The sequence below is a fragment of the Dendropsophus ebraccatus genome, chromosome 4, assembly GCF_027789765.1.
Source record: "Dendropsophus ebraccatus isolate aDenEbr1 chromosome 4, aDenEbr1.pat, whole genome shotgun sequence".
NCBI lineage: Eukaryota > Metazoa > Chordata > Amphibia > Anura > Hylidae > Dendropsophus > Dendropsophus ebraccatus.
In genome coordinates, this window is record NC_091457.1 from 123,912,110 (window position 1) to 123,928,634 (window position 16,525).

Here is a 16,525-nt window from a genome sequence, read left to right on the forward strand (position 1 = left end):
ACTAACTAGGGCATCTTCTCTCAGCTAAAGCAAGATGCTATTAACTCCTGTCTCCGTAGGGTGGAAGGAAAAGCATTAACCAACTTAACCGCACTCTAGCACTCTCTCCATTGTAACTCTATAAACAATGTAAATAATACTTGTATCATGCTTTGTTACCTGCCAAACATAGTATAAATATAGTAACAGCATAATAATGTAATACAGTGCATGACCATTGGAAGAATAAAGTGCAATAATGCTTAGTTTATTGGGGTTGATCCAGCACCTAACCCTACAGGGTGCTCTGGGACTCTGCACTATAGTAGTGCAGCAGATCTACACCATTCAATAGGGCTAATTCTTGGTATTTCCACCTGTTCCTGAATTTTTATTTTCTAAAGCAAACATTTGTTCACGTTGCCCATGTGCATTCCCAACATGAGCTGAAAGCTGTTTCGTGCCAGACCCCATAGCATCTACTGGAGGTTCCATTTGATCCCACACTCTCATCGGTCCTGCCGCTCCCAGAGAAGATACATGTCATGTCTCTCATGCTGTATACAATATACAATCATACTCTGTAAGACTATATCACCTTTACAGCTATGTATGGTAAATTGAATGGCCCCTAGGACTGACACTCTCATTCTATGTATCTGTCCAGTATGTGGGAGGACATTAAACGGTTTAGCAAAATTCATATGAATCACATCAAGATTATAACTTAAAACTGTATAAAACCCGAGCAGATTAGTCTGGTGTATCAGGAGCTTTATGCAGTTGTTAATAAAGATTTATCACCTGTCAAACAACAGACAGAACACGACTTTTTTTATTTACTGTGCTTGTATTGTCTGCCTTCCTGTAGACCTGCTAATAAAATCAAAATAATCGCTCTACCATTATAATTAAATAAAAGTATAAACTCTGAACCATGAAAAATAAGAGTTTAGGGGCCAAAAAAAAAAAATGTTGGTTGAGAAGCCAAGAAATCAATGTTGTTCAATAAATTAAAATAGAACATCTAATTTTGGTGGAGCTGGAGGAATATTCGTCATATCCATCATCCCATAAACTAAGGCTGGGTTCACACTACGTTTTTGCAATCTGTTTTTTTTTGCAGAAAAACGGATAGAAAAAACTGATGCAAGTGTGTGCATCCGTTTTTGATCCGTTTTTCCATTGACTTCCACTATAATAAAAAAAAAAAAAAACGGATTAAAACGGATAGTTTTTTTTTTTTAGCGGGCACCAAAATGTGGTCAGTGGAAAAACGGATCAAAACGAATGCACACACGCATCTGTTTTTTCTATACGTTTTTCATCCTTTTTTTTGCAAAAAAAAACGGATGAAAAAAAGAATTGAAAAAATGTAGTGTGAACTCAGCCTTAACTCATTGTCACTTTTGTACTTGTTCATACTATCTAAACATACCCAAAGCTCATGCCATTTGTCTAAACCATAATTTTTCCATAATGCTAAGTCAAACTACCTCTGTGGCCAGTACACACCTGTAGACGTACACAGTGGCGGTCTTTGGCACCAAGCACCCAAAGCGATCGCTTGGGGCCCCCAACATCCAGGGGGGCCCCCAAGCCCCGCTCTTGTGCTCAAGACCGCTGGACAGGGCCGCTGCCCCGCTCGCTGCTGCCATCTGAACTGTAACTATGAGCACTCGTAATGTGCGCTCATAGTTACATGCAGCAGCACTGACAGGGCGGGAGACATTGGCCCCCTTCCTGTCAGTTACTCTTGTGGCCGCAGGAAGGGTTTTCCCTGCGGTCACAAGTGGTAGCTTTGTCCTTGTGGTGCCAGCGCTCCAGTGACATCACTGGAGCATCGGCACCAGGACAAGGGGAGTGCGGCCTCTTGTGATCGCAGGGAAAACCCTTCCTGCGGCCACAAGAGTGAAGAGAAGAGGAGACGCCCGGACCCAGGTGAGTATAAGTGTTTGTTTTATTGTGTTATATACTATATGGGAGGGGGAGCACACAGGGGTCTGTTTAACTGGGGGAGCACACATCGGGGGTCTATATAAATGGGGGGAGCACACAGGGGGGCTATATAACAGGGGGAGCACACAGGGGGGCTATAGACTACTGGGGCTTCACAGAGGGGTCTATATACTACTGGGGGCAGCACACAGGGGGTCTATATACTACTTGGGGCAGCAGAATGTGGTCTATATACAACTTGGAGAGCACACAGGAGGTCTATATCCAAGTGGGGGAGCACACAGGGGGGCTATATACTACTGGGGGAGCACACAGGGGTCTATTTACTACTGGTGGGGCACACAGGGGGTCTATATACTACTGGGGGAACATACAGGGGGTACTATATACTACTTGTGAGGCACACAGGTGGTCTATATATAACTGGAGGAGCACACAGGGGTCTGTATACTACTGGGGCAGCACACAAGGGGTCTATATAATACTGGTGGGGCACACAGGGGGTCTATATACTACTGGGGGAATCACACAGGGGGTTTATATACTACTGGAGGAGCACACAGGGGTCTATATCCAAGTGGGAAGCACACAGGAGGTCTATATCCAAGTGGGGGAGCACACAGGGGGGCAAAATACCCCTGAGGGAGCACACAGGGGGCCTATATACTAGTGGGGGAGCACACAGGGGGTATATACAACTGGGGGCAGCGCAGAGGGGGTCTATATACAACTGGCGCACAACACAGGAGGTCTATATACTTCTGGGGGATCACACGGGGGGGCTATATATAACTGGGGGAACACAAAGGGGTCTATATACTACTGGGGGAAGCAAACAAGGGGTATATACTACTGGGGGGGCAGGACACAAGGGGTATATACTATTGGGGGCAGCACACAAGGAGTATATATTACTGGCGGTAGCACACAAGGGGCATATACTACTGGGGGCAACACACAGCGGTTTATTGTTTTGGAACGCGTGTCGAGGGGGGGGCCCCAGACATAACTTCGCTTGGGGCCCCAGAAATGCCAAGACTGCCCCTGGACGTACATTGATATACAGCTCCACTCTTTTCTATATGCTGCGACTGGTATTGCAGCTTATACCCATTCAAGTGAAAGAGACTGAGCTGCAGTCCCATACGCAACCTCTGCGTAAGAGTGGCGCTGATTCAGCATCAAGGACCATATCACTGCAGATGGTTCCATTCCCCTATCATCAGTCATCAGTGTACTTTGTAGTTAATACGGATGGGAGATAAAGCTGATCTCACAAGGTGCCCATAGATCCCATACAAATAATAAGCACTAATCATTGTCATGCAAGCAACCAGTTATGGAGATATTAATTATAAGAAAGGCCTATATCACTGCTAGTCTCTAATGGGAGTCATTCATCAAGGAGGGAAGGTTCATGACACCGGCGGCACATTCAGCCTCAGTGATTAGCAGCAGTACAGAGGGATTAAACGGCAATAACAGCTATAACCACAAAGTACTGCTCAGCAGAATGCACAGATCTACAGTATATTCCATATAGGTAGCCATATGCATTATGTCAATGTTATATTATATATGTTTTGCAAAAATAATAATGTTGCAGTTTTTCCTTATTCTTATGTTTAATTTGCATATTTCTAAAGTATTATAATCCATGGCTGCCACTTCAACAGCTAAATGTATTCTACCATTATCTAAGAGTAGAACTTCTCTTTTTTCTTGCAATATCTTGTACAATGTGAGAATTTATCAGCATTTACTTCAATGTTAGCTGAGGACTCATTCGGCACACAGTTACCTGCTCTGACTTTTCTATGTGTACTCATCTTGGCCAGGCACGTGGGTTTATTTCAATGGGAAGAAGGGAATAACCACTGTCAGACCCCACTGGCAGCAGTTATCTCTTGCGGACATGTTAGAACAATTCTTCTCTCCAATATTTGGGAGATAATCAGGAGGGGCCTATTCATGGAGATCATCAGCCAATTTGCCCAAATCATCAGGTTTGGCCAGCTTTACCAAGCTAAATTTTAAGGGATCTTGCTGCTTTGGGGTGGTTCCTATTGGCTTCTTCTTGACCCTTCAGCCTTGACTTATTGATCTTTCCTTGTTGGGGTATAGGTGAAGATTAGAGATGAGCGAACCTCGAGCATGCTCAAGTCCATCCGAACCCGATCGTTAGGCATTTGATTAGCTGGGGCTGCTGAAGTTGGATAAAGCTCTAAGGTTGTCTGGAAAACATGGATACAGCCAATGACTATATCCATGTTTTCCATATAGCTTTAGGGCTTTATCCAACTTCAGCCGAACGATCGGGCTCGGATGGACTCGAGCATGCTCGAGGTTCGCTCATCTCTAGTGAAGATCTATCATTCAAGGCTGATGGGGCAGACGGAAGCCACCGGGGATCACCCTGTTGGTTTCGGTTCTCTTTAATGTATTAACTAGTTAGGATTGGGTGATAATAGCACAGGGTATATATAACAATAAATCCATGGCCTTTCCTGGGGAATGATAATAGATGTGATACGAAAACTGCAGACTATACTGAAAAGATCAACTTTAGCAACATTGAAATGTTAAGGTGATAGAACAGACCGACATTGTCTTACATTTGATAGAGAGGTGCCGTATCTAGTCCAATACCAAATACCATGGGTACCCAACTTCTGAAGACTGCACTTACTATGTGGATACCTAGATAAAGTAATGGGTGTATAACTTCTTTAAAGAGAAACTATGAGCAGGTTAGAAGCATCTAATTCATTCTAATGAATATTGAGTGATGATATAACTCTGGTGACTGAAAAACATTCATTAGACGGGACTGAGGAGGACTGGTGCACTGAAGATGGTAGCCTCACCCCCAGTGCACCAAACTGCCTCATTAGTATGCTGATTAAACTTCAAAGTACATAAAAACGGCACCGAAGATGAAGGTAAGAAACTTACTTTCATCCTCAGCACCCCTTGCGCTATAGTCTGATATCAGCAGGTTGGATGCTTCTAACTAGAGATGAGCGAACTTGCCGGATTTCTGGTTCGTATGAATCAGAAATCTTGGCGTCTGATTCCAGCTGTCTGCTCACTATGTGCAGCGAGTGGATACAGCGTAAGGAACGCCATTGGCATTGGCTGTATCCCAGTTTTCTAGGCGTTCCTTACGCTGTATCCACCCGCTGCACGGAGCAAGCAGACAGCGGGAATCAGATGCCAAGATTTCTGGTTCATACGAACCAGAAATCCGGCAAGTTCGCTCATCTCTACTTCTAACGTGCTGTTAGTTTCCCTTTAAACCTTTTAGCACCTTCTTTTGTTTCTATACCTTTCACTCCATAATTTATTCCTATATAAATATTAAAGAGACTCTGTCAGTAGGTTTATCTAAGGGGAGCACAAACTAGTGACATAAGCTGAACAGAATGATGTATTTATTACAATGTTCTGTGCAGCTGATTCAGAGATATCCTCCTAAATAGCATGGACAATCCGTAGTCCTCTGCATTTTGTGCATGAGCCCAGCAGTCCTGGATATTAATGAGAAGCAGAAACTCTGCCCTCCAGCTGCTGATTGGCAGTTATCTATTCATCCTGTGTATAGTCAACTGTCAATCAGCAGCTGAAGAGTGGGGGAAGGGGTGTGGCAAGAATCTCATTCTCCTGCATATGGTTATGTTCACACAAAGTTTTTTCAGCTCCGCTGAAAATGACGTCCATCATTTTGAGTCTAAAATAACTGACGTCATTTAGCTGTCTGGCCTCCCAGTGCAATGACGGGTGTTGGTACATTATTTTACTTTGGGGTTACTAATTGGCCTTTGGGTGCGGCTTAATTGAAAAGTCCATTGAACTTAATAGTAAAAACGGAGAAAGAATGGTGACAAAAGAAAAACTGTGTGTGAACAACTAATAAAAAACGTCCGCTGTTTGCAAAAGACGTCCGAATATAATGATCATTATAGTTTGAGGTCCGCTGTAAAAATGGAATTAGTTTGACGTCCGCTGTAAAAACGTCCGTTATTCAATACATTGTGTGCATTGGATGTCTGTCTTTCCATTGACTACCAGAGAACTGGTAGACCGAGCTGGGTAGAGGAGTCGTGCTTGGTCTCCAATGGTACCAAAACCATCTCCCTATGACCCGGTGTTAGGAAGATATGACCCACTTTGGGGTTATAGGGGTTTTGGGCTGTAAGCCCAAGGGGGAGTAGCTGAGACCAGCCCACACCTGGGGGGCGTGTTGACCAGGCATATATATACCAGGGGCTTGGCAGGATCCATTGTTCTTTGTCCGGGGAGGCCATGACTATAGATCGGAAAAGTTCCTGAAAATCAATGCAGCAAGCACATGCCTCCCATGCTTCGCTTTACCACCCAGACCTGCAAAATACGGTAACGACCGATTGCCAAAACTGTCTGTGCTACCACCTGTAGTTTTGTCTCTGACCACTGCATATATTTTTCCGTTTATATTGTGTGTTGTTTGGTGCGCCCTTAAGGAAATTAAATATCCCATTTAATCTGTGGCTGTTCTTTTATTTCAAACAACGTACCCACACGCCTGTGTTCGCAAGCTAACGTTATCCACTCTGGGCTGGCTTCTGGCCCGATATAGTATTATTATATCTTAATGAGAAGCTGGTGGCAGCTTTTACCAGTCTTCCTGTGCCCATGTGGACAGGGTGGCGGTGTAAATCAATACCCAGCTGACCTCCCATAATCCTGGTGGAGCGTTGGACGTCACATATTCCACAGAAGAAGAAGAGAAGAACTCTAGATATTAGTGTGGGGCTACTGTATGTTCACACTGCGTATGAATCCGTCCGTAGATCGTACGCCGCCGTACATGTGCGGCTGAAACTACGGGCATGGGGAAAATAGACATGCGGCCGGATGCGTACGAACCGCGAACATACGCCCATAGTACAGTTATGCTTCCCTAGCTTGTTTCGAAGCAATCTGAGACAGGTAATTTACTTGGAAATCTTCGCCCAGCCCCGTAAACCACACAGAACCTTTTGGATCGAAAAATCAAGTTCAATTTGGCTGAAATAAGTACTTCGTAAGGGACCGCATGGAAATCCACGGCCGTGAGTTTCAACATTTCCGTCCTCAAACAATGGTCTTGTTCATTTTTCACGGCACAGTATACGATCCGGCCGTAAGCTCATACGTAGTGTGCACTGTGCGGGGCGTATAGCGTATACTTTCAAGCAAACGCATCAACTTTAAAACTACGTGCGTATATTCGCGGTTCGCACTACGGACGGATTCATACGCAGTGTGAACATAGCCTAAGGCTAGGTTCACACTACGTAAGTTTCGTAAGCTCCGTGAATAAGCGGACGGAGATTTACGTAGTTTGCGTACAATGGAAAGTATACGATCTACGGCTGCACAGTTCACACTACGTAAGAACTTACGCCCGGATCGTATGCGGCGCCGTAAAAAATGAACCAGATCATTGTTTCGGGACGGAAATGCTGTAACTTACGCCTGTAGCGCAACATGCGGTCCCGTACGGAGTGGTGATTTTTTCTTTTTTACACTTTGATTTGCCGATCCAAAAGGTTCTGTGGGGTGTCCGCGGCTAGCCGAAGATATCCTAGTAAAATACCGCTGTCAGATCGCTACGTACGCCGCTCGGGAAGCGTACGTAGCTTACCGGCGTAAGTTCGCGGACCGTATGTAGCCGGCCGCAACTTGCGTAAATCCCGGCCGGAGTTTTACACGTATATGTCCGGCCGCGAAAAATATGCGGCCGGACATATATTTAGTGTGAACATAGCCTAAAGCTGTACATATACGTTAGATAGCTGTCAGCCAAACAATTACTTTTCCCATCACCTATACAGACATACTTAGCTTTAATGGAGAGAAGGTTGTAAGATTCTGCTCAATTCCTCAGGCAGTGTCATATCTCCCCAAGAATAAGAGGATGGGGCAGTTGAAATCTAACTTTACGTTTATCATCGGGGAGAGAATCAGGAGGCCCATGTACACATTAGATGGTATTCCAGAGGTGCGGAAATCAGCAGATTTATCAGATGTTTATCCAGTACATGTGGCCAGCTTGTCTTCTTTGGTCTTTTACAAGTAGATTTATACAAACAAGGCTATATCCAGTGATTTATACTTTTTTTGAAAAGTTACCTGAATGGGTAAGCAATGGCAATATCAACGCGGAGGTCGCTTAGAGTTCTGTTGGCGCAATCCACACTGACTCTCAGTTCTCCGGAGTAGCCGCCACATGTTGCAAATGCAAAGATTGCAAAAAGCTGCAAGAACAGTGAAAAATATAGTTAACACATCGGGGCAAAGGAAGAGGGAAATATTTGTAAAGTGGATACAGAATGCTACCATTCACAACACAATGTCATAACTTTATATTAAATGGAATAACATTAGGTAACTGACACAGAATACAATGAATGTGTTCTGTGCTGTAGAAACCAATGCCAGTCAGCTGTCGACTAGGCGCACAACATGGTTTAAAAAGGGCAATGACATTCTGGATAAGAAACGATTTCATACGCACTATGCATCTATGTAAAAAGTCAATGGAGAGATTTGTCTAATGATCTGGATAACCAAGTCTGCAGCAAAGGAAAGGAAGGTCTGAAGGAAAGAAAGTTTCAGCAACAGCTTAGAGCAGGGGTACTCAACAACTTTTAGTGAAGGTCCACTTACCGGGGTCTATTGTCAGGTGAAGGTCCGAGCTGAACATCAGTAGGAAACGTGTTTTGTTACTTTGTCACAAACGTTCAACTATTTATATACAGAATTGCTGCTTATTAGCGGGAAAACTGGCATTTTTTTCTCTCTCACCAGGCCTTTGATATTAGGTAAAAAGGGGGTGACTGCCCTGGTAGTATATAGCCCCCCTGTTGCTCCCCCAGTAGTGTATAGCCCCCCCTGTGCGCTCTCCTTCAGTAGTATATAGCCCCCTGTTGCTCCCCCAGTAGTATATAGCCCCCCTGTGCGCTCTCCCCCTGTAGTATATAGCCCCCTGTGAGGTCCCCCCTGTAGTATATAGTCCACCTGTGCGCTCTCCTCTTGTAGATGCCCCCCCAGACAGAAAAAAAAAAATAACAAAAACAACTCACCTAGCACCTCGTTCCCCGCTGCGGCTGTCTTCTTCTCTTCCCGTCGGTCCGGCCCCCGGCTGATACGCGCTCTGTAGGGATGTCCCGGGGATTCCCCAGCAGAGCGCGCATCAGTGACCTCAGCGTACGCCGCCGGCCTGCACTTCCGGGAAGGACAGGCCGGCAGCGTACACTGAGGTCTGTGGTGCGCGCTCTGCTGGGGAATCCCCGAAACATCCCCAGAGAGCGCGTATCAGCCGGGGGCCAGACCGACACTGCCCCCAGCCCCACAGGCGTACTGACATCTAAGGACAGTACGCCTATGGGGCGGGAGGCAGTGCGGTGGGGAGCGGGACCTCCTAACCGCCCCGGGACGGACCGGATCCGGGGCGGTTAGGAGGTCTGACCAGGGGTCCGGACAGCTGGCCTCCGCGGTCCGGGTTCGGACCACGGTCCGCCAGTTGAGGACCCCTGGCTTAGAGGGTTTTATCATTACTATAAATATAAGATTTACTTTGCCTTTCATTAACAGTTCTGCATGTTAATAGTTTGAACTGGAGTCTTCTTATAATCTTACTATCATAAGGGTCCTATTAAATTGATACAGAAAGATTATGAGCTATGTCACTATATGACTGTTCCCACATTCAGCTTGGTACAGTTGTCACACACAATTTTAAGTAGCCAATCTTATTTATGTCCGCAGCTGTCATTTCCACTGCTGGAGATAATAACTGCACCTTGCAGCTCTCATTGTGTAGAAATATATGTTCAGTACAGTGTGCAGGTAGAATCTACTGCTCGCAGGAGTGTACAGGTCTCTGATTTATTATCACTTCATTTTGTCACTCTCTGTATTTGTTTCACAAATGGGACACCTACATTTTATAAGAGTTTTATAAAGTAGACAACTCCTTCAGGTATTAGGACCTGGGACCAAAGGCAGACATTGATCCTTCAATACTATTACTCTTAGCCTGACCTCAGGGCCGATTCTAGCTTTTCTGCCGCCTGAGGCGAAAACTGACAAAGCGCCCCCCCCCCCCCCCCCTCAGAGCAATAGTCAGGGAGAGAAGATCCAGGACAGGCACAGTGCAGCATTGCAGTGTGTATGGGACAGCACTATAGATAACAGTGTGCTCTGTGCTGTGACCAGATTTTTTAACTGTTTGAGCCACTATGGGCCCCCTGGGAGCTTCAAAACAAACAACAATCTACAACTGCTGACCTCTGACCTCAGGAGCCAGAGAAGAGCCATAAAACAGGCTGCTCTGTTAACTCTTTCAGTACTGCAGAATGTAGAGTATTACTGTGCATCACTTACATTCTGCAATACAGAAAGAGTTAACAGCAGAGCAGAACATTACTTTGATGCCTCTTCTCCTGCTCTTGCACTATGCTGAGGTCAGCTCGGAGTTCGGCAGGGCAGAGAAGACATAATATAGCGTCCCCGCTGCTGTTAACTTTTTCTTTTCTACAGTGTGTAAGTGATGCAGAGTATAATAACTCTGCATTATTGAAAGGGTTAACAGCAGGAGACACTATATCTATGTCTTATGTGATGTGAATACCTGTGAATACGAGGCTTCCAGCCTCCTCAGCGCTTCTCATGAGGCAACTGACAGGAAACACTGCTGGGCACTGAGCTGTAACTAGTTGTAATAATAAGGACACAAGAGGCTGATGCCGCCCCCCTCAAGGGCTGTGTTATCTGCCGCCTGAGGCAAACACTTCACCTCGCCTCATGGCAGATACGGGCCTGCCTGACCTGACTATACTAACCCTCAATGCATGGACCATAATCCAATCCTGACCCTTAAAAACACACAGCCTCTATTCCAAGCAGGGCTACTCATAAGTACTAACCTTGAATATAATTGAATAATTGGTGTTAAAGCACAGGTACATGCAGGTTATATAAGTATGGGCTAATACTCTCTGAAGTAGTGGAAGATCAATTGGATTTCATATTTCAGGCTCCTACTTGAAAGGTTTAACATTTGTTTTCTAAATGGGTCCGAAATTCTAGAAAAAAATGTAAAATGTAATATCAGTGGAACCCTGTTAATTCCTGATACACAAGTCCAAATCCCTTTCATAAAAAGAGTCCAAGAATAGGATTTGTTTATACTTTGTACTTAATTTAACAGAATAATAAAACTGTATGCAATAAGTTTCTTAGCTCCCTCTAGTGGTAGTTACAGGTAGTCTTTAATTAACCATATACCTATACAGGGGATTTTTCAGGTTTTGTATAGAAAAAATTAGGCTCTAAATAGTATAAGGTTATTTCATCAAAACTGAATTTTGTATCTAAAAATGACAATTTGTATTAAGAAGGTGATTTTTACTCTAAGTCTTCTGGATGGCCACACAATCCGTGCTAAATCAGCGGCGATAATTTGCTCTGTTTTATAATCACAATTGATCGCCTCATTATTATATATATATAACTTATGAGGTTGTCATGTATCCAGATGACCCAATACTGACCTGTACTGTTCAGGCCTAGAATATTACAGGAAACTGACATGGAGCAGTAAATGTGGCTCTAAGGGATATGTTATAGAACAGATATAGTCCTCACATTTCTTAATATATGTACACTGTGGCATCAGCTCTCAGGAGGTAAGAAGAAGCGTGAGCACTGCATGTGCTCTTTGAATCCCATTATTATCAAACAACAGAATTCATTTAATCGGAAAAATACTTTGCCACATTTGACATCATGTATAGCAACTGCAGAGAAGCAGCCACTTCAGAGACATTTAAATGTCACCTCACATTCTGCCTCCGGTACAATGTACTCAACGATGCAAAGAAAACAACCAGCGAGAAGAAGAATGTAAACATTTAGCAAATTACATAGGATCCATGGCAGCAGAAGTCTAATGAGAACGTACGTTTATAGGGCACAAGGAACCTTTCCACTACATCCGTTCAACCAATCATCCACATTAGTGGTGACACACCGGTCCAAGATTAGTAAAGATACCTAGGCCGTAATAATAACTGCAGATGTGTAGAAAGAGCTGCTGGCAGAGGAATGGTGGAAGCCCCAAAGTGATGGAAACCGCTATGCAATTGCATCTTTTCCCCTACCTATAATAAGACCAGTTGGGCTGGGATTTCTTGGACCTACCAGAAGACATGAAGCTAACGCCCAACATTCTATTCATATAAAACATGGCCACGATAAAGAATAATGAGTTATTTTTGAATCAAACCATAAGAAATAGACCCTAATGGCAAGTGGTTGGCCCCCAAGGTAAATTCAAACAGTGTCTTTTTGACTATTGAAGCCCATAATTGTATTAGAGACAAGGCCCAATGGAAGATCCTCTAATTCTTTGGTGGGCAAGTCTAAGGCTGGGTTTACACTGTGATTTTGCAGTCCATTTATTGAATCCATTTAATGAAAGAGAAAAAAAACTGGAAAAAAATGAATGCAAGAACGGATGCCATTGTGTGTAATGCTTTGGATCAGTTTTTCCATTAAATTCCATTATAAAAAAAAAAAAAACAGAATAAAACGGACCGAACCCTGCTCGATTGACTGTATAAGCAGATCTCTGATCAATCAATTCAGTGCATTGCAGAATTGTAGTTTTTTTTATTCGCATCACATCCCACAAAAGTTAAATAAAAGTGATCAAAAAGTCAGATTAATGCCAAAAGGTTACTAATAAAACTACAGACTAAGGCAAAAAAATCTGACTCCCTATGTCTTCATAGACAAAAAAGTTAAAAAGTTTTAGCAGTCAGAATATAATGTAGTAAACATTATAGAAACTGTATTCTTGTAATCATGCTAACCTGAGAAATATTGAGAACATGTCAATTTGCTAAATTCTGTTTTTTTTTTAATTTCCACCTCACACTTAATTATTTTCCAGATTTTTAGCCCAACAAAGTACAATTGGACAAGTAAAAAAACATGCCCTGTAGATGAAAAACCATTAGGCTATGTTCGCAAACCATCTTCTTCTGGCCATTGACATTCGTCTTTTACAAACTTCTGTACAATTATGGGCTTCATTATGAAATAATGGCCGTTATTAGAACTCAAAATGATGGCCACTCTAAAAGAGAGCCATCAAACGGCCAAAAAAACAAAACAAAAACAAAAATGTGTGTGAACATAGCCTTATAGTTATGGCTTATAAAAGGAGAGATTAAAAAACTGAACCCCAAAATATTAACTTCCTGTGTCATTTATGGGTTAGGCTAGATTCCACAGTGAGGTTATATTCACACGCAGTTTTTTTTGGCCATTTGACAGCCATCTTTAAGGACAGCCATCATTTTGAGGCTAAATAACGTCCGTTATTCTATATAAATGGCTGAAATTGTACAAATAACGTCCGTCATTATAAAATATGACACTTCGGAATAACATCCGCCCTAAAGGATGACCGTCAAATGGCCCAAAAAAATATCCTAAGACTAGATTTGCTGCAACAGGACATGAACAGAGATGGGGAACCCTCCAGCTGTTGCAAAACTACAGTTCCCATCATGCCTAGACTGCTCGATCTATGGCTGAATCCTGATTTGTGCACAGCTCCTAACAAGATTTGGGGGAATGCACCGCTTCATATTGAAGTGTGCAGGTTGGCACAATGTGGTGTTCTACATTTGCAGCTCATGGCTTCTCATTAGGATGACTAATAGAATTCTCACCCAATTATCAGCATCCATAACGTTAAGTAAATGAGTATGGGTGAAGGGAATAAGTGAAAACTGGTGGGTGATGATATACGAGGCTACATACATATATATTTTATATAGACCGCCACCACCAATGAGCCTAGACCTTTTCTTAGCTATTCAAAAGGCTTTGTTTCATGAACTCAATTATAAAGCGTCAATAGAAAATATCAATATTTTGAACTGGGGAAATTAAGAAAGATGTCACCTTGTCATACAATGACAACAATCGTTACATTGTATCAGGCAGCAGAAGTAACGTTTTCTTAATCTACTCTAATTAATTACAATGTGAACTCGTAATCCCGGCTTTTTACTGGACAAATTCATGTTCTGACCTATATAATGGGCTCAAAATATACATTTAATTACCGCAATACGTCTACTCATGCTGTATTCTGTCACTGGCTCTGAAGGCAATAATATATCACCGGGTGACATAATTCATATGCTAATGGAGCTTATATGTTACTTGGTGCTTCATTCTTTCCTTCTTATAAATGGAGACAATACTGTATATAGCTGAAGACAACTATGGTAGAACAAGTGACCCATCTTTCCTCAAGGCAATCTGATCAAACAGTCATTGGTGCTGATAGGTGTCTTAGAGAATTGTTCACCATTTTAATTGGTTGCTGTATGGGTGGTCAGACCTCTGCTGATTGTTAGATATAGTCAGGAGAAGCAATGGGCTTGGTGCTTTATTCCCTAGCTCTTTGCGTTTTCCGTTTTGCTGCAGGAGACAAGAAATACAAACGCTGCAATCCAGAGGACTATGTCGGATTCAGTGGACTGAATCCACTGAATGGTCAACAAGGGGTGTAGGGGTGTTCTTATTTCAATAATAAATTATCACTGCTGTCTTTTTTTTTAATACTCAGTTTACAGTATAAGGCCATGTTCACACAGCGTAAGTTTTGTATTAATAGCGGCCATTGTTGACGATTTGCAACAATGGCCATGATTAATACAAAAATTATGTGCACTGCAGTCTGAGAGAAACCTGGCCGGAGTGCATATACATAGTATATACACTCAATAAATAGCAGCCGCACAAACCTGACAAGTTACACAATGGAGAGTGTGACTCCGGCTCCGGCTGCAATCTCCATTGTCGGCTATAGTGAATTGGGATGCAAGCACAAATGGATGCGCCTGCATCCCAATTCAGCACAAATGAAGATCATTCGGCTGGTAATGCAGTCACAGAATGGTCACAGAATAGCTGGTGTTTCACCCAGTGTGAATTCGGCCTAAAAGTGGAAACTATCTGAAGTTTTTCCTTTCCCATCCTAGTACTACTAGGCTGCTGCTGTTTTTACCTAGGTGATTATAAACCAAAGGGGGCATTTACACGTTTTTCCTTTATTATCGTGTAAAAAAAAAACATAGGGGTCCCCTTATGTTTTACAACCAACCAGGTTAAAAAACCAAGCAGCGGCAGCCCCTAGTAGTGCCAGGACACTAGTGCAAGCTCCCAGCATCATAAACATACATGATGCTGGAACTATGGCTATTGGAGATTTTCTATCCTAAAGATACCCATTCACCATATAGTAAAGCAGGCAAAACCTGCTGCCTCCTGACTCTCATCAATAGATGGTGTTGGTATAGAGAAGGGTTGGGCATGCTCGATTATTTCCACCCAACCCTTTTGCTCTTGGACAGATAAGCCGTAGCCAGGAAAGCCTGGTGGCAGCTTATCCTTCCCTTACCCATAAAAAACACATGCCAAACATTCATATGTATGGAAAGGGCCAGAGAGATATTGAAGGTGTATGGCCACTGAGAGGAACACTTGTTTCTCTTTCAGACTGTAAATTATAAATGGGAGAACTCCCTTTTTATATACTTAGCTTATATACTTATGTACATATACAAGAGGTAAACAAGTGCTCCCACCATAGGACTGCCCACACTCCACACATTGGACCTCCTACTTGACCAGTTCAGTATTAGCGTTGGCAGTAGTTCCAAGCTACAAACCAAACTGAATGTTGTGGAGCTTCATGGTGGGTGCACATTATCCCTGCTGGTTTAACCCTTTAAAGTATGATGATTATTGATTTTTTTTTCTATTCTGGCAAAGCAGAAACTGTTCAAGGGATATTCACATTTTTATTCCCATTTTTAACACAAAGTGTATAAAAAACAGGACTTAGTGGGAAGGAAATAATGGATAGAGATTGCAAGCTCCACCAGGGCAGAGGCTGATAGGAATGAATGTATGCACTGCACAGCCCTGCAGAATATGTCACTATTAGTAAGCTATGATGTTAATAATATTAATGAAGCATAGATCATTTCATTTCATTTCATTAGAGCTTTGAAGACTTTTATGGGCCTGAGCAAATATGTGGCCATGTGACCTGGTGTGAACTATGAGGCATGAATTATTAGGACAGCACATATAGCCTTTTCTCATGAGCAATGCAGGTCTATACAGGTTTGTGGTTACATAGCTTTTATATATTGAGTTAACTGAAATAGGTTCTAAAATAGTGTGTTCTATATGTATGTTATATAAGGTAATGATTTTCCTGCACAGATATCACAGATATGGGATAATATGGAATCACCACATAAAATATATAAAACAACTATGATTATTTAAAGGAGAAGTCCGGCCAAAATGAAAAATCTGCTGCAGGCAGGGGAGTGCAGGAACATAATAAAGAATCTATACTTACCTGTCCCTGTGCCCCCCACAGTGCCGCGTCACAAGCTCACCGACAGCCTCCAATTTCTTCTGGGTTCCGATGTAGTGACGACCCAGCAAGAGATTCTGG

The 16,525-nt window shown here is 42.9% G+C and overlaps 1 protein-coding gene across 1 annotated transcript in view; it reads right to left on the bottom strand.

Annotated features, from left to right (window-relative positions):
- The window catches only part of SYNPR (synaptoporin), a 100,125-nt gene that overhangs the window by 44,320 nt on the left and 39,280 nt on the right, over window positions 1-16,525 (bottom strand). The window contains exon 3 of the mRNA XM_069967931.1: window positions 8,095-8,219. Within this exon, the coding sequence (XP_069824032.1) occupies window positions 8,095-8,219 (125 nt within the window). The remainder of the gene's footprint in view (window positions 1-8,094; window positions 8,220-16,525) is intronic.